Source organism: Oncorhynchus gorbuscha, linkage group LG23 (genome assembly GCF_021184085.1).
Source record: "Oncorhynchus gorbuscha isolate QuinsamMale2020 ecotype Even-year linkage group LG23, OgorEven_v1.0, whole genome shotgun sequence".
In the NCBI taxonomy this organism is placed as follows: domain Eukaryota; kingdom Metazoa; phylum Chordata; class Actinopteri; order Salmoniformes; family Salmonidae; genus Oncorhynchus; species Oncorhynchus gorbuscha.
Genome location: NC_060195.1, coordinates 17,832,459 through 17,850,288, shown reverse-complemented (window position 1 = coordinate 17,850,288; position 17,830 = coordinate 17,832,459). Strand labels below are relative to the sequence as shown.

Here is a 17,830-nt window from a genome sequence, read left to right as displayed (position 1 = left end):
GCTGCTACTCTATATGTCCTCCTGAATATAAAGCATACATCATCACATCTATGGTCTCAACTTGAGGAAACTGGTGATAAACTTTATGAGCTGGTAACATTTTATGTCTCACCTCCCCAGGGCTGTGTATGGTTATTACCTCATTCCAATGTCCCTCTTTGCGAATAATATTTGCGAATATTATGTCAGCTATTTAAATTAGGTCTGGTGCTTCTCCTATTATAATTTGTGTATTATTTTTTATTTAACCTTTATGTGACTAGTCAAGTCAGTTAATTTAAAGAACAAATTCTTATTTACAATGACGGCTTACTAAAAGGCCTCCTGCGGGGACGGGGGATGGGATGACCTTTTTTACATAAACATATAGGACAAAACACACATCGTGACAAGAGAGACACCACTACACTACGTATAGAGAGACCGAAGACAACAACATGACAACAATATGGTAGCAACACAACATGGCAGCAGCACAACATGGTAGCAGTACAAAACATAGCACAAACAGTATTGGGCACAAAGGACAAGAAGGTAGAGACAACAATACATCACACGAAGCAGCCACAACTGTTAGTAAGAGTGTTCATGATTAAGTCTTTGAATGAAGAGATATTAAATCCATCCAATATCGATCTTCAGTGATTTTAACAGCATTGTAAATCTCAATGAATAAATGACCTCTTCTGAAGGGCCTGTGGGTTCGATGATAAAGAATCTGGTTACAAGGAGTTCTTTTCTATAGTTTAATCTGTCCAAGTATCAGCAGCATAAACCTTTGTGGCACAACAAGTTACAGTCGTATGAAAAAGTTCGGGCAGCCCTCTGAGGCTGCGTAATAATTGACTCTGTCGTCACAGAAAATGATCACAGTGGCATGCCATTCATTTTCTAATAAAAGCTGAGTACTGGGGTATAAGTTGTTGTTCTCTTTGACTCTCCTCTGAAGCGTGGCAACATGGGGGCCTCAAAACAACTCTCAAATGACCTGAAAACAAAGATTGTTCAACATTATGGTTTGGAGGAAGGATACAAAATCTATCGCAGAGATTTAAGCTGTCAGTCGCCACTGTGAGGAACATAGTGAGGAAATGAAAGACCACAGGCACAGTTCTTGTTAAGGCCAGAAGTGGCAAGCCAAGTAAAATGTCAGAGAGGCGAAGACAAAGGATGGTGAGAACGGTCAAAAACAGCCCACAGACCACCTCCAAAGACCTACAACATCATCTTGCTGCAGATGGAGTCACTGTGCATCGTTGAACAATTCAGCGCACTTGCACAAGGAGAAGCTGTATGGGAGAGTGATGCGGAAGAAGCCTTTTCTGCACACACACCACAAACAGAGTCGCTTGAGGTATGCAAACGCACATTTGGACAAGCCAGCTTCCTTTTGGAATAAGGTGCTGTGGACTGATGAAACAAAGATTGAGGTATTTGGTCATAACAAGGGACGTTATGTATGGCGGCAAAAGAACACAGCGTTCCAAGAAAAACACTTGCTACCCACAGTAACATATGGTGGGGGTTCCATCATGCTGTGGGGCTGTGTGGCCGGTGCCGGTACTGGGAATCTTGTTAAAGTTGTGGGTCGCATGAATTCCACTCAATAAGCAGATTATTGGGAATAATGTTGAAGAATCAGTCACAAAGTTGAAGTTACGCCAGGGCTGGATATTTCAACAAGACAATGACCCAAAACACTGCTCAAAATCTACCCGGGCATTTATTCAGAGGAACAAGTACAATGCTCTGGAATGGCCATCCCAGTCCCCAGACCTGAATATCATTGAGAATCTGTGGGATGATTTGAAGCGGGCTGTCCATGCTCGGCAACCATCAAACCTAACTGAACTGGGGATGTTTTGTAAGGAGGAATGGTCCAAAATACCTTCATCCAGAATCCAGACACTCATTAGAGGCTATGGGAAGCGTCTAGAGGCTGTTAATTTTAGCAAAAGGAGGCTCTACTAAATATTGATGTGATTTTTCTCATTTTGTTTTGATGCATATTGCACATGTTCTGTTAATCCAATAAACCTCATTTCACTACTGAAATATTTCTGTGTCCATCAGTTAGTTGATAGATCAAAATGAAATTGCTGATCCAAACACCAAATTATTTAAAAATGGAAATCATGGAAATTGTCAGGGGTGCCCAAACTTTTTCATACGACTGTACATCTCAGTCAGTATTTTCTGAATAGAAAAATCCCCAACAGAAAATCTCAGTGGCGATACCATAGCAAATCTCAGATATACAGTACATATTTCCGATTATAAAAACCAATATCTGTACTTACCTATCAAATGAACTATGAACAGAACAGATCTCCTCAGAATAGGACTCAAAAGATCTGTCAGGCAACTAGTGTGCTCTACAAACTCTACAAACATTTCAGAGTACTTTTGTTTCTGCGTTCTAAATGTTTGTTCATGTGTCCCCGAGTTAAATTAGCCTACATTTCTGTTAAATCTATATTCCACAATAGCTTACAATAATCACTAGCGTTACATTTATTTCCTTAACGTTTAACGCAACCTTGTAGAAATGTTGTTTCATTTTGGCACAATATTGTTGCATTTCACTTTCCGATCCTGTGAGTGGGTGCAGCGTTTAGCCCTTTCCTGCAGTGACATGACCTAGTGACCTAGTGACCTCATGGGTGGAATTTTATTTATATTTCTCATAATTGGATTATTTATCAACATTGTTTTTTTTAATGCAGAAAATCCTGCGTTTTTGTTATAGTTCAGTTAGTTAACCTTTATTTAACCAGGAAGGGCTCATTGAGATTAAAATCTTGTTTTCAAGAGCCCCTGGCCAAGATAGGCAGCACCAAGTCATTCAAAACAATTACAGACAGACAACATGAAAAACTACAAGTAATCTAGTAAAAACCATTGAATTCTCAAGAGTATAAAACAGCAAATTAAAAACATTGACAGGTCAGGCAATCAGCCTCAAAATCCTTCATCAGTTATTTAAAAACACCAATCGGGACAAGTTCTTCCAGTTTAAAAGTATTTTGTAAGGTGTTCCAAGACGATGGCACAGAGTACATAAAAGCCCTTTAAATCAGTCTTCTGTGATGTGTAATATTGGGAAGCAAACTCAAAATGTAATACATGTCAACTCTGTATCTGACATGATACAGGTGTCTTCTTTTTTTAAGCCCATAACCATGTGTGTGAGGTGTATACTTCTGTTTCACAGTAGATTTGTTTAAGACTACCTAGAGACACTGTGACCTTGATTTAGGTTAAAGTCCACATACACATGTGCCTGACCTATGAGGTAGAAGATCATTCTATAGAGTGACTAATATACAATGTAATGAGTCATTTTGGTATTCATTTTACATTGAATATCAGTTATGTCATTTTGACAGTGATACAGTGAAAGTATTCACACCCCTTGACGTTTTCCATATGTTGTTAGGTTACAGCGTTATAACATTGATTTAAAAAAGAAAAATGTACCTCATCAATACCCCACGATGACAAAGCAAAAACAGGTTTTTAGAAATGTTTGCAAATGTAAAAATAATAAAAACTGAGATATCACATTTACATAAGTATTCAGACCCTTAACCTAAGAACTTTGTTGATGCACCTTTGGCAGTGATTACAGCCTCGAATCTTGGCACACCTGTATTTGGGAAGTGTCTCCCATCCTTCTATGCAGATCCCCTAAAGCTCTGTCAAGTTGGTTGTGGAGTGTCGCTGCACAGCTATTTTCAGGTCTCTCCAGAGATGTTCGATCGGGTTCAAGTCTGGGCTCTGGCTGGGCCATTCAAGGATATTCAGAGACTTGACTGTGTGGTTAGGGTCGTTGTCCTGTTGGAAGGTGAACCTTATGGTGGAAAATTGCAAGACTATGTTATTATACTTTTATTGCATCAAATGGTTGTTTTTATGCAACAGAATAGAGTATTAACTATTGTGTGTGTGTTCTACTGAGGATGGGCCTCTAGGAGATAACACTGACAGGAGATTTACCATGTCTTTTGGGTGATAAAACCTAAAGAGCATTCCAGAGCATGAGTTCATGTTTCTGCTCTATATGGTACCAGAGAGAGATGGCTCCAGTTTGGAGTCGGAGGGCCAGACACTGGTCTCTATACAATGAAAACTGTTGACCCAGCAGATACTGTCTGCTGTGTATTATAGGTATCGTTCATCCAGATCTTAACCTTGTGACCCATTCTATATATCTGTTGTTCGTCATGTAGGTTGAAAGGGGTGTATTTTGGCTATAAAAGACCTTTGTACTTTTGTCTCGGGCTCTCAAAGAATCATCTGAGCATGACTCGTCGACCAGCCGCGACCAGCCATCATTATCTTAGAGCACTCAATCGATTCACTTTATATGTGTGTTTTGTATTGACCTGCTTCCTTATTAATAAGTGATTATAGATTTAGTTTAAGTATAACTCTGACTTGTGTGATAAGTTTGTCTCTCCTCATTTGATAATAAATAAATTAACCACCACAACCTTCACCCCAGTCTGAGGTCCTCAGCGCTCTGGAGCAGGTTTTCATCAAGGATCTTTCCCTCGATCCTTACTAGTCTTCCAGTCCCTGCCGCTGAAAAACATCCCCACAGCATGATGGTGCCACCACCATGCTTCCCCATAGGGATGGTGCCAGGTTTCCTCCAGACGTGCCGCTTGGCATTCAGGACAAAGAGTTCAATCTTGGTTTCATCAGACCAGAGAATCTTGTTACTCATGGTCTGAGAGTCCTTTAGGGGCCTTTTGGCAAATTCCAAGTGGGCTGTCATGTGCCTTTTACTGAGAAGTAGCTTCTGTCTGGCCACTCTACCATAAAGGCCTGATAGGTGGAGTGCTGCAGAGAAGGTTGTCCTTCTGGAAGTTTCTCCCATCTCTACAGAGGACCTCTGGAGCTCCATCGGGTGACGATTGGGTTCTTAGTCACCTCCCTGACCAAGGCCCTTCTTCCCCGATTGGTCAGTTTGGCCGGGCGGCCAGCTCTAGGAAGAGTCTTGGTGGTTCCTAACTTCTTCCATTTGGTAATCATGGAGGCCACTGTGTTCTTGGGGACCTTCAATGCTGTAGAAATGTTTTGGTACCCTTTGGTATCCTAAACAGGATGCACCTAAGCTCAATTTCGAGTCTCATAGCAAAGGGTCTGAATACTTAGCACAACTTGATCCTGCTGCCTCCTGCAAAATGTCTTCCCTTACTGCTGCTACAAGGACCCTACTCTCTGTCATCACAGTTCATCCAGCAGTCATACTAATGTTTCATGTCATTACACTCCCTGGTACTAACCTTTATCAATCCATCCAATAATGATCTTTAATGTGATCATATTGGAACTGTATCCACGATTGGGTTCACATCAGGTCAATTCAGAAAATACATTTTCCTTATTGAAAAGCATTGAAGAGAAAAGGAATTGGAATTTCAGTGTACTTCCTGAATTGGAATTGAAATGGAATTGAGCCCAACCCTGAAGGTATACACCCCCCCTCTCCTACAGGAATCCCCATACGTGATGCTGAAGAAGAACCATGATCAGCTGTCAGGGAACGATAAGTACGAGGGCTACATCGTGGAGCTAGCGGCTGAGATCGCCAAGCACGTTGGATACCACTACAAACTGAAGGTGGTCTCAGATGGGAAGTACGGAGCCAGAGACCCTGAGACCAAGATGTGGAACGGCATGGTCGGAGAGCTGGTGTACGGGGTGAGTGCTCATAAGATGGTCATTAGAGCTTATAAAGAGGGTTTGTAAGTGCTCATAATGGGAGGTCATAAGTGTCCATAACATTTCTGGAAGTGGTTAACGTTCATAGTTGAAACATTGTATTTTTATGTTGATGTCACTGCAAAAAAAATATTTCTGATACTGTAATGTTTGCATTGATATCATCTGCCAAACATGTTGGTCCTTTCAAAGAAGTATATATTTTTTCACAGAAAATCTGTATTCAATGCTCAACAATAAAGCTTTAAATAGCTTAATACCCCGTGGACACTCCCTCTCTCTCTCCTTCTCTCTCTCCCTCTCTCCCTCTCTCTCTCCTTCTCTCTCTCCCTCTCTCCCTCTCTCTCTCCTTCTCTCTCCTTCTCTCTCCTTCTCTCTCTCTCTCCTTCTCTCTCTCCTTCTCTCTCTCTCACTCTCTCTCCCTCTCTCCCTCTCTCTCTCCTTCTCTCCCTCGCTCTCTCTCCCTCTCTCTCTCCTTCTCTCCCTCTCTCTCTCTCCTTCTCTCTCCTTCTCTCTCTCTCTCCATCTCTCTCCTTCTCTCTCCCCCCTCTCTCTCTCTCTCTCTCTCCTTCTCTCTCCTCTCTCTCTCTCCTTCTCTCTCTCCCTCTCTCCCTCTCTCTCTCCTCTCTCTCCCTCTCTCCCTCTCTCTCTCTCCTTCTCTCTCTCCCTCTCTCTCCTTCTCTCCCTCTCTCTCTCCATCTCTCTCATTCTCTCTCTCCCCCTCTCTCTCTCTCTCCTTCTCTCTCTCTCTCTCTCTCTCTCTCTCTCTCTCTCTCTCTCTCTCTCTCTCTCTCTCTCTCTCTCTCTCTCCTTCTCTCTCTCCTTCTCTCTCTCTCTTCTCTCTCCCTCTCTCTCTCCTTCTCTCTCCCCCTCTCTCCCTCTCGCTCCTTCTCTCTCTCCCTCTCTCTCTCCCTCTCTCTCTCTCTCTCTCTCTCTCTCTCTCTCTCTCTCTCTCCTTTCTCTCCTTCTCTCTCTCCCTCTCTCTCTCCTCTCTCCCTCCTTCTCTCTCTCCCTCTCTCTCCTTCTCTCCCTCTCTCTCTCCCTCTCTCTCCTTCTCTCCCTCTCTCTCCCTCTCTCTCTCTCCATCTCTCTCTCCCTCTCTCTCTCCCTCTCTCTCTCCCTCTCTCCCTCTCTGGTTGTGACTCAGAGTCGGGCAACTCAATGCTTCAGGAGGTGACAGGGAGGTTAAGTGTATGTACCTCTCTTTCCCTCTCTGGTTGTGACTCAGAGTCAGGCAGCTCAATGCTTCAGCATGTGACAGGGAGGTTAAGTGTATGTACTGTAACTAAAGAACAACTGTTCAGTCCTATCTCCTGCAATCTGCCCACACACACACATCCATAGGAAATTCATTTGTAACAAAGAGGACACGTTGCACATCATGATGCCAATCTCTGCTGTTGAAAGTGTCTTTGTCATGCTATGGGGAGATTGGTGTGTGTATGAGGGTGGGAGAACAGGGTCTACAGGAAATCAAGGTCAGGATTTGAGTGTTTCCTGTTAAACAAAACCTCTGTGTGTGTGTTCAGTCTTATGCTGCATGTATGATGACTACCTTCAGTATTCTCTTTCCTTCTTTGTCCTCGTCCAGCACACCTACTGTACTGGACAGTATCGAGCTCTACGGATTTATTTACAGATGTAGAAAACAGGTTTTTATTTACAGATGTAGGATCTTAATTTGATCCTTGATCTTTTCATGCTTTTCATTATTTGTGATTGATTGTATTTCATGGTCAATGTGACATCACAACTCTATATTTCTTGTTAACATGTCTCTCTTTCTCTCTCCCTCTCTACCTCCTTCCCTCCCTACCTCTCTCTCTACTTCCCTCCCTCCCTCTCAACCCCTCTCTCCCTCCTTCCCTTCCTCTCTATCTACCTCTGTTCCTCCCCTTCTCCCCTTCTCTCCTCCAGAAAGCAGACGTGGCGGTGGCCCCACTGACCATCACCCTGGTCCGAGAAGAAGTGATCGACTTCTCCAAGCCATTCATGTCTCTGGGCATCTCCATCATGATCAAGAAGCCCACCAAGTCTAAACCAGGTGTCTTCTCCTTTCTGGACCCGCTGGCCTATGAGATCTGGATGTGTATCGTGTTCGCCTACATCGGTGTGAGTGTGGTCCTGTTCCTGGTGAGCCGCTTCAGCCCCTACGAGTGGCACGCAGAGGACTATGAGGAGGGGGCCGACCCCCAGACCCCTACCCAGCCGACGGGGCCCGGTGCTGGGCTACAGTCGGGGCAGAGCCCTGGTCAGCAAGGCCAGAACCAGCAGAATCAGGAACAGACCAACGAGTTTGGCATCTTCAACTCTCTCTGGTTCTCCCTGGGAGCCTTCATGCAGCAGGGATGTGACATCTCACCCAGGTAAGAATCCCACTTAGAAATATGATGGGTAGATCTGATGTAGAAATACAATGGGTAGATCCGAGGTAGAAATACGATGGGGTAGAAATACAATGGGTAAATCTGATGTAGAAATACAATGGGGTAGAAATACAATGGGTAGATCTGATGTAGAAATACAATGGGGTAGAAATACAATGGGTAGATCTGATGTAGAAATACAATGGGTAGATCTGATGTAGAAATACAATGGGTAGATCTGATGTAGAAATACAATGGGTAGATCTGGGTCATCACTTTATTTGGATCATCTGGATTTTCCATCTGTAGATGCTCTATAGAGGGTAAATCTATCAACAAACGATCTGTTGCTAAGGCTTAGCTAAGGTTAAGGTTACATTTAGGGATAGGTTTACAATACGGCTAAGGGTTATGTTTGGTTTAGAATAAGGCTAAGGGTTATGTTTGGTTTAGAATAAGGCTAAGGGTTATGTTTGGTTTACAATAAGGCTAAGGGTTATGTTTGGTTTAGAATAAGGCTAAGGGTTATGTTTGGTTTAGAATAAGGCTAAGGGTTATGTTTGGTTTACAATACGGCTAAGGGTGTTTGGTTTAGAATAAGGCTAAGGGTTATGTTTGGTTTAGAATAAGGCTAAGGGTTATGTTTGGTTTAGAATAAGGCTAAGGGTTATGTTTGGTTTAGAATAAGGCTAAGGGTTATGTTTGGTTTAGAATAAGGCTAAGGGTTATGTTTGGTTTACAATAAGGCTAAGGGTTATGTTTGGTTTAGAATAAGGCTAAGGGTTATGTTTGGTTTACAATAAGGCTAAGGATTATGTTTGGTTTAGAATAAGGCTAAGGGTTATGTTTGGTTTAGAATAAGGCTAAGGGTTATGTTTGGTTTACAATAAGGCTAAGGGATATGTTTGGTTTAGAATAAGGCTAAGGGTTATGTTTGGTTTACAATAAGGCTAAGGGTTATGTTTGGTTTAGAATAAGGCTAAGGGTTATGTTTGGTTTAGAATAAGGCTAAGGGTTATGTTTGGTTTAGAATAAGGCTAAGGGTTATGTTTGGTTTACAATAAGGCTAAGGGTTATGTTTGGTTTACAATAAGGCTAAGGGTTATGTTTGGTTTAGAATAAGGCTACATTTACATTACATTTAAGTCATTTAGCAGACGCTCTTATCCAGAGCGACTTACAAATTGGTGCATTCACCTTATGACATCCAGTGGAACAGTCACTTTACAATAGTGCATCTAAATCTTAAAGGGGGGGTGAGAGGGATTACTTATCCTATCCTAGGTATTCCTTAAAGAGGTGGGGTTTCAGGTGTCTCCGGAAGGTGGTGATTGACTCCGCTGTCCTGGCGTCGTGAGGGAGTTTGTTCCACCATTGGGGGGCCAGAGCAGCGAACAGTTTTGACTGGGCTGAGCGGGAGCTGTACTTCCTCAGTGGTAGGGAGGCGAGCAGGCCAGAGGTGGATGAACGCAGTGCCCTTGTTTGGGTGTAGGGCCTGATCAGAGCCTGGAGGTACTGAGGTGCCGTTCCCCTCACAGCTCCGTAGGCAAGGCTAAGGGTTATGTTTGGTTTACAATAAGGCTAAAGGTTATGTTTGGTTTAGAATAAGGCTAAGGGTTATGTTTGGTTTAGAATATGGCTAAGGGTTATGTTTGGTTTACAATAAGGCTAAGGGTTATGTTTGGTTTAGAATAAGGCTAAGGGTTATGTTTGGTTTAGAATAAGGCTAAGGGTTATGTTTGGTTTAGAATAAGGCTAAGGGTTATGTTTGGTTTACAATAAGGGTAAGGGCTAAGTTTAGGGTTAGGATAAAGGTTAAGGTTAGGGTTAGGGCTAGTAGATAGTTTGTTGAAATGTCCCTGATAGTCTGTGGAGCCCTCAAACTAACTCTGGACCCGGAAGCCAGTTCCACCTCATGTTTTCATTGTTCCCCTCTAATTAGGGACTGATTTAGACCTGGGACACCAGGTGGGTGATTCCCCTCTAAAACCAGGGACTGATTTAGACCTGGGACACCAGGTGGGTGATTCCCCTCTAATCAGGGACTGATTTAGACCTGGGACACCAGGTGGGTGATTCCCCTCTAAAACCAGGGACTGATTTAGACCTGGGACACCAGGTGGGTGATTCCCCTCTAAACAGGGACTGATTTAGACCTGGGACACCAGGTGGATGATTCCCCTCTAATCAGGGACTGATTTAGACCTGGGACACCAGGTGGGTGATTCCCCTCTAATCAGGGACTGATTTAGACCTGGGACACCAGGTGGGTGATTCCCCTCTAATCAGGGACTGATTTAGACCTGGGACACCAGGTGGGTGATTCCCCTCTATTCAGGGACTGATTTAGACCTGGGACACCAGGTGGGTGATTCCCCTCTAACCAGGGGCTGATTTAGACCTGGGACACCAGGTGGGTGATTCCCCTCTAATCAGGGACTGATTTAGACCTGGGACACCAGGTGGGTGATTCCCCTCTAATCAGGGACTGATTTAGACCTGGGACACCAGGTGCGTGATTCCCCTCTAACCAGGGACTGATTTAGACCTGGGACACCAGGTGGATGATGCCCCTCTAATCAGGGACTGATTTAGACCTGGGACACCAGGTGGGTGATTCCCCTCTTACCAGGGGCTGATTTAGACCTGGGACACCAGGTGGGTGATTCCCCTCTAACCAGGGACTGATTTAGACCTGGGACACCAGGTGGGTGATTCCCCTCTAATCTGGGACTGATCTAGACATGGGACACCAGGTGTGTTCAATTAACTATCAGTAGAACAAAGAACATGCAGGCTCCAGACCTCGTAGGGTGGGAGTTGAGTACCCCTCCTGTAGAGCATCTACAGATGGACTATCCAAATTAAGTGAGCTAAACCTGGTGGAGATTGGATATATTATATGATGGTATGATATACTTTATTGTCCCCGAAGGGACATTTGACTTGGACAGAGTGCTGCTGCTTCCACATAAATACAGAGACTCAATTGACACAACGCCCCATCATTCAGCCCCCCTCCCCACCCACACAAAAGGTCATTAGTTCATGCCAGGCCAGGCTGTGACTTAGTGGCAGTTACACATGATGTAACCAGACTCCCAGGCACAGATTGGCTACCTGGTAATTCTGGCAAATGGCAGATGGGCTAGATACATTTTTTGTTGTTGAGTGGCTGGTAGAAAATGACACCCACAAAATGTTTTACTTCATTTCAGAATAAAACATGAAAAAGGTGGCATGGTTGGTGATCCATGGGCCTGTTAAATGTTCTGTTATACTAAGCTGATCAGTGGGCAACAGCCCGCCCCCCTACCAAGATGCCAGGGCTAAATTCTTGTCCCAATCTGTATGTGTCTCTCTGCCTGTCAGTCTGTCCCTCTGTCTGTTTATCAGTCTGCCTGTCCCTCTGTCTCTCTGTATAACTGTCTGTCTGTCTGCCTGTCTGTCTGTCCCTGTCTTTCGCTCTGTCTCTGGCTGTCTGTCAGTCCCTCTGTCTGTTTATCAGTCTGTCTGTCCGTCTGTCTGTCTGTCAGTTAGATAAAACGGGACTAAAGAAGTTCTCTACTGTCATGATCATTGTCATCACAGAACACTTTACAGGATGTCAGCTGTCATTGAATACTTAACAACAGTCCCAGACAGACGCTTCCGTAGTCCTACTCTTTCAGTTACACTGCTTGTGTGTCACAAGCCTACAGTGGGATAGAAGTGCCATTTTAAAATGCTTCAAAACTAGAGAAGCAAAAACTATGACCTCATTGAAGGTATTTTAAAGTATCTCTCTTTTTAATATAGTCAGGTCCCAGATCTGTATGTAACCTTTATTAACTAGTCAAGTCAGTTAAGAACAAATTATTTTTTACAATGGTGTCCTACCCGGCCAAACCCTGATGATGCTGTGCGCCATCCTAAGGGACCAATCACAGCCGGATGTGATGCATCCTGGATTTGAACCAGGTACTGCAGTGACGCCTCTTGCACTGAGATGCAGTGTGTTAGACCCACTTGGTGCCAATCCAACCATCACAAAGAAAACACAAGGAAAACACTTTCACCAACTAAACTCTGTCCACTCCGAAGTGAACTGAAGGGTGGCTGGGTCGATAGTGTGTATTAAGTAATGTCACTAGCTCTGTCTGCCCCCCCCCCCCCCCCCCCCGGAGTGAACTGAAGGGTGGCTGGGTCGATAGTGTGTATTAAGTAATGTCACTAGCTCTGTCTGCCCCCCCCCCCCGGAGTGAACTGAAGGGTGGCTGGGTCGATAGTGTGTATTAAGTAATGTCACTAGCTCTGTCTGGCCCCCCCGGAGTGAACTGAAGGGTGGCTGGGTCGATAGTGTGTATTAAGTAATGTCACTAGCTCTGTCTGGCCCCCCCCGGAGTGAACTGAAGGGTGGCTGGGTCGATAGTGTGTATTAAGTAATGTCACTAGCTCTGTCTGGCCCCCCCCCAAAGTGAACTGAAGGGTGGCTGGGTCGATAGTGTGTATTAAGTCATGTCACTAGCTCTGTCTGCCCCCCCCCGGAGTGAACTGAAGGGTGGCTGGGTCGACAGTGTGTATTAAGTAATGACACTAGCTCTGTCTGGCCCCCCCCGGAGTGAACTGAAGGGTGGCTGGGTCGATAGTGTGTATTAAGTAATGTCACTAGCTCTGTCTGGCCCCCCCCGGAGTGAACTGAAGGGTGGCTGGGTCGATAGTGTGTATTAAGTAATGTCACTAGCTCTGTCTGGCCCCCCCCGGAGTGAACTGAAGGGTGGCTGGGTCGATAGTGTGTATTAAGTAATGTCACTAGCTCTGTCTGGCCCCCCGGAGTGAACTGAAGGGTGGCTGGGTCGATAGTGTGTATTAAGTAATGACACTAGCTCTGTCTGGCCCCCCCCAAAGTGAACTGAAGGGTGGCTGGGTCGATAGTGTGTATTAAGTAATGTCACTAGCTCTGTCTGGCCCCCCCCAAAGTGAACTGAAGGGTGGCTGGGTCGATAGTGTGTATTAAGTAATGTCACTAGCTCTGTCTGGCCCCCCGGAGTGAACTGAAGGGTGGCTGGGTCGATAGTGTGTATTAAGTCATGTCACTAGCTCTGTCTGCCCCCCCCCCCCGGAGTGAACTGAAGGGTGGCTGGGTCGATAGTGTGTATTAAGTAATGTCACTAGCTCTGTCTGGCCCCCCCGGAGTGAACTGAAGGGTGGCTGGGTCGATAGTGTGTATTAAATAATGTCACTAGCTCTGTCTGCCCCCCCCCCCCCCTGGAGTGAGAGCATTGATCAACAGTGCCACCGTCGGTCCCTCTCTCTAAAAGTCACCAATTAAGAATCTCAATAAAGTGTCTGAAATTAGAGACACAGAAAGGTTGACTCTCTCTCAGGGACACCAGAGAGACCTACTGAGAGGAGGAGAGGAGATGAGGGGAGTGGAGGAAAAGGAGGAGAGAAGGAGAGGAGGACAGAAAAGGGAGAGTGTGGGGAGAAGAGGGGAGAGGAATAGCATCATCACCAGTGTCTTCCAGGGCACTGACTGACTCACTGGACCAATGGAGAGAGATTGTGATTCCAAGAGCCTTGCAGTATGGGGACCAGATTTGATAAATCAAAGGCCTTCCTCTGTCCCTTCTGTTTCTGCTATTACCCTTCAGCTGGTGGCATTTACAGCATGCTGCTAAGCTAGCATAGCACACACACACACAGACGTGCAGAATGTGCTCTCACAGCATAACAGTAAATGTGGATCTGCCAGTCTGTCCAATGAAGGAGAATGTCATCTCTCTCTCAATTACATTTCAATTTAAGAGGCTTTATTGGCATAGGAAACATATGTTTACATTGCCAAATCAAGTCTCTCTCTCTCCCTCTCGCTCCCCTCTGGGGTCGACAGCAGTGGTACAGTACATGAAAGTATACAATCTACTGTACTCATCATTCCCAGATGAGCTGGCCCCATTACTTCATGTGTGGACATCTGGACTCCACAGAGGGCTTCCTTCACCAAACTCAACTGTTATGTGTCCATAGCTCCATACAAGGGCAGTCTTCTGAAGAGCCACAGTCAGTCTTTGCTGGGATGGTTTTTAAAATTGTTAAACGGGGCTCCCAGGAGGCGCAGTGGTTAAGGGCGCTGTACTGCAGCGCCAGCTGTGCCATCAGAGTCCCTGGGTTCGCGCCCAGGCTCTGTTGTAACCGGCTGCGACTGGGAGGTCCGTGGGGTGACGCACAATTGGCCTAGCGTCGTCCAGGTTAGGGAGGGCTTGGTCGTTAGGGATGTCCTTGTCTCATCGCGCACCAGCGACTCCTGTGGCGGGCCGGGCGCAGTGCGCGCTAACCAAGGTTGCCAGGTGCACGGTGTTTCCTCCGACACATTGGTGCGGCTGGCTTCCGGGTTGGAGGGCGCTGTGTTAAGAAGCAGTGCGGCTGGTTGGGTTGTATATCGGAGGACGCATGACTTTCAACTTTCGTCTCTCCCGAGCCCGTACGGGAGTTGTAGCGATGAGACAAGATAGTAGCTACTACAACAATTGGACACCATGAAATTGGGGAGAAAAAAGGGTAAAAATAAAATAAAATGCTTAAACATTGTTTTTGACCAGTTTTGTCTATTTGTATGTGGTCACTCAAGAGAACAGAATGTTTGTTTTACATCAGTGAGGAGAGAGTGATTCTTTAATCAGACAACGAGTTAACAAAAGACCTTAACGATGTTCAGCTGGTATTAATCAGCGCTGTGGCGTTTCATTTCCACACGTTGCCGTCTGAAGAGAGACATTGTCTGCATCTCAAATGGCACCTTATTCCCTATATAGTGCACTACTTTTGAACAGGGCCTATAGTAGTGCACTATATAGGGAACAGGGTGCTATATGGAATGCATCCAGAGACAGCTGTAAATGTGCCTCCCTTTGTCTGTTCCTTAATGCATTCTGATTGGCTGGATCTTAAGGTATGTCTGCCTAGAGCTCTGTAGAGACAGGGCTGTGGGTGTGGGTTTGTGCGTACGAATGTGTGCGTGCCTGCATGCGTGGATGTGTGTGCATGGGTGTGTGATCCTGTGTGTTTGTGTGCCTACCTGTGTGTTTGTGTGCCTACCTCTGTGTTTGTTTGTGTGCCTACCTGTTTGTTTGTGTGCCTACCTGTGTGTTTGTTTGTGTGCCTACCTGTGTGTTTGTTTGTGTGTGTACCTGTGTGTTTGTTTGTGTGCCTACCTGTGTGTTTGTTTGTGTGCCTACCTGTGTGTGCCTACCTGTGTGTTTGTTTGTGTGCCTACCTGTGTGTTTGGTTGTGTGCCTACCTGTGTGTGCCTACCTGTGTGTGCCTACCTGTGTGTTTGTTTGTGTGCCTACCTGTGTGTTTGTTTGTGTGCCTACCTGTGTGTTTGTTTGTGTGCCTACCTGTGTGTGATCTCTCTCTGCTATTTATTCTCTATAAATCCTTTGTTTACTGTGCTCTTTGTAAATGTCACCCCTGTCACTCAGAGCTCCTAAATCTCCCATTCATGACTCTCGTCTCTCTCTCTGCTCTCCTCTGCTCTCCCCTCCTCTCTGCTCTCCTCTCTCTGCCCTCTGCTCTCCTCTGCTCTCCCCTCCTCTCTGCTCTCCCCTCTCCACTTCTCCCCTCTGCCCTCTCTGCTCTCCTCTGCTCCCCTCCTCTCCTCTCTGCTCTCCTCTGCTCTCCCCTCCTCTCTGCTCTCCCCTCTCCTCTCATCCCCTCTGTCCTCTGCCCTCTCTGCTCTCCCCTCATATCTGCTCCCCTCTGCTCTCCCCTGCTCTCTGCTCTCACCTCTCCTCTCCTCCTCTCTGTCCTCTCCTCCCCTCTGCCCTCTCTGCTCTCCCCTCCTCTCTGCTCTCCTCTGCTCTCCCCTCTCCTCCCCTCTGCCCTCTCTGCTCTCTGCTCTCCCCTCCTCTCTGCTCTCCCCTCTCCTCTCCTCCCCTCTGCCCTCTCTGCTCTCCCCTCCTCTCTGCTCTCCTCTGCTCTCCCCTCCTCTCTGCTCTCCTCTGCTCTCCCCTCCTCTCTGCTCTCACCTCTCCTCCCCTCCCCTCTGTCCTCCCCTCTCCTCTCCTCCCCTCACTCCTACCTCTCTCCTCTCCTCTATCCTCCCCTCTCTGTGTATCTCTGTAGACAGATGGCTAGAGGAGCAGGGATCTGCCCCCTTAAATCCCTCTAGCCTCTCTCCTCCATCTTCCCTCATATCCTCCACCTGTTCCTCTCCTCCATCTTCCCTCATATCCTCCACCTCCTCCATCTTCCCTAATATCCTCCACCTGTTCCTCTCTCCTCCATCTTCCCTCATATCCTCCACCTCCTCCATCTTCCCTAATATCCTCCACCTGTTCCTCTCTCCTCCATCTTCCCTCATATCCTCCACCTCCTCCATCTTCCCTCATATCCTCCACCTCCTCCATCTTCCCTAATATCCTCCACCTGTTCCTCTTTCCTCCATCTTCCCTCATATCCTCCACCTGTTCCTCCATCTTCCCTCATATCCTCCACATGTTCCTCTCTCCCCACCTTCTATGTCCTCTTCTCTCTTTCCCCATTCTCCTTCCCTTTCATAGATCTCTCATTCTCTCTCCTATTCTCCTCTCCTCATCCCTCCTTTTAGATCTCTCCCTCCCTCTCTTTCTCTGTCGCTCTGTATTTAGTGATGAACGGATCTGGCAGACACTGCATGCAGGCGGGCGTGTATGTGCGTGCGTGCATACGTGAGTGCGTGTGTGAGTGATTATGTGTGTGATTGTGTGTGTGTGAGTGAGTTTATGTGAGTGTGTGAGTGTGTGTTTGAGTATGTGCGTTCATGTGTGTGTGTGCCTGCATATATTCATGTCATCTCATGCCTGCTGAGCAGACGATATCCATTTCTCTTTCTTCAGTCATTATTTCACAAGCCTCATTCCTTTCATGCTAACAGCACAAAACACACACACACACACACACTAAACACACAAGACCAAGGTGTGATTCTCTAACAAACAAAGTCAACCAAAGCCAACTGTGTTTCCTCATTTTTAGTGTGAGAACAACAGAAACTCTGTGTGTTTGTGTTTCCCTAGAGGACTTGTCCCCTTCTCTCCTGCTCGGTCGGCCGGTGGTACCGCTGCACTGCTAGCTTGAAATAAATCAACACTGTCACTTACAATGCTACCTGCCACACACACAGAGCGTTCGCTACCCGTCACAATAACAATTTCTCAGTCCACTGGTCAAAATCATTCCATAATGAATAATGGATCCAGTCTAATAAAGCATCGTGTGTGTGTGTGTGTGTGTGTGTGTGTGTGTGTGTGTGTGTGTGTGTGTGTGTGTGTGTGTGTGTGTGTGTGTGTGTGTGTGTGTGTGTGTGTGTGTGTGTGTGTGTGTGTGTGTGTGTGTGTACTGTATATGAAAGCAAGCACAATCTTCCTCTAATCCCATGCCTCCTGAACAGAGGATATCCGTTTCTCTCTCTCATCTGAATGTCTCTCATAGGGATCTGTCTCTTCCTCTCATAGGGATCTGTCTCTTCCTCTCATAGGGATCTGTCTCTTCCTCTACATGGTCCTCTCATCTGAATGTCTCTCATAGGGATCTGTCTCTTCCTCTACATGGTCCTCTCATCTGAATGTCTCTCATAGGGATCTGTCTCTTCCTATACATGGTCCTCTCATCTGAATGTCTCTCATAGGGATCTGTCTCTTCCTCTACATGGTCCTCCCATCTGAATGTCTCTCATAGGGATCTGTCTCTTCCTATACATGGTCCTCTCA

General features: G+C 46.0%; 1 protein-coding gene across 4 annotated transcripts in view; it reads left to right on the top strand.

The window, feature by feature from the left end:
- LOC124011079 (glutamate receptor 1-like) overlaps positions 1–17,830 on the top strand; it is a 212,587-nt gene that overhangs the window by 134,551 nt on the left and 60,206 nt on the right. For all 4 annotated transcript variants that reach the window (XM_046324069.1, XM_046324066.1, XM_046324067.1 and 1 more), the window contains exons 10-11: positions 5,506–5,712; positions 7,651–8,099. In XM_046324069.1, coding sequence (XP_046180025.1) covers positions 5,506–5,712; positions 7,651–8,099 — 656 coding nt within the window. The remainder of the gene's footprint in view (positions 1–5,505; positions 5,713–7,650; positions 8,100–17,830) is intronic.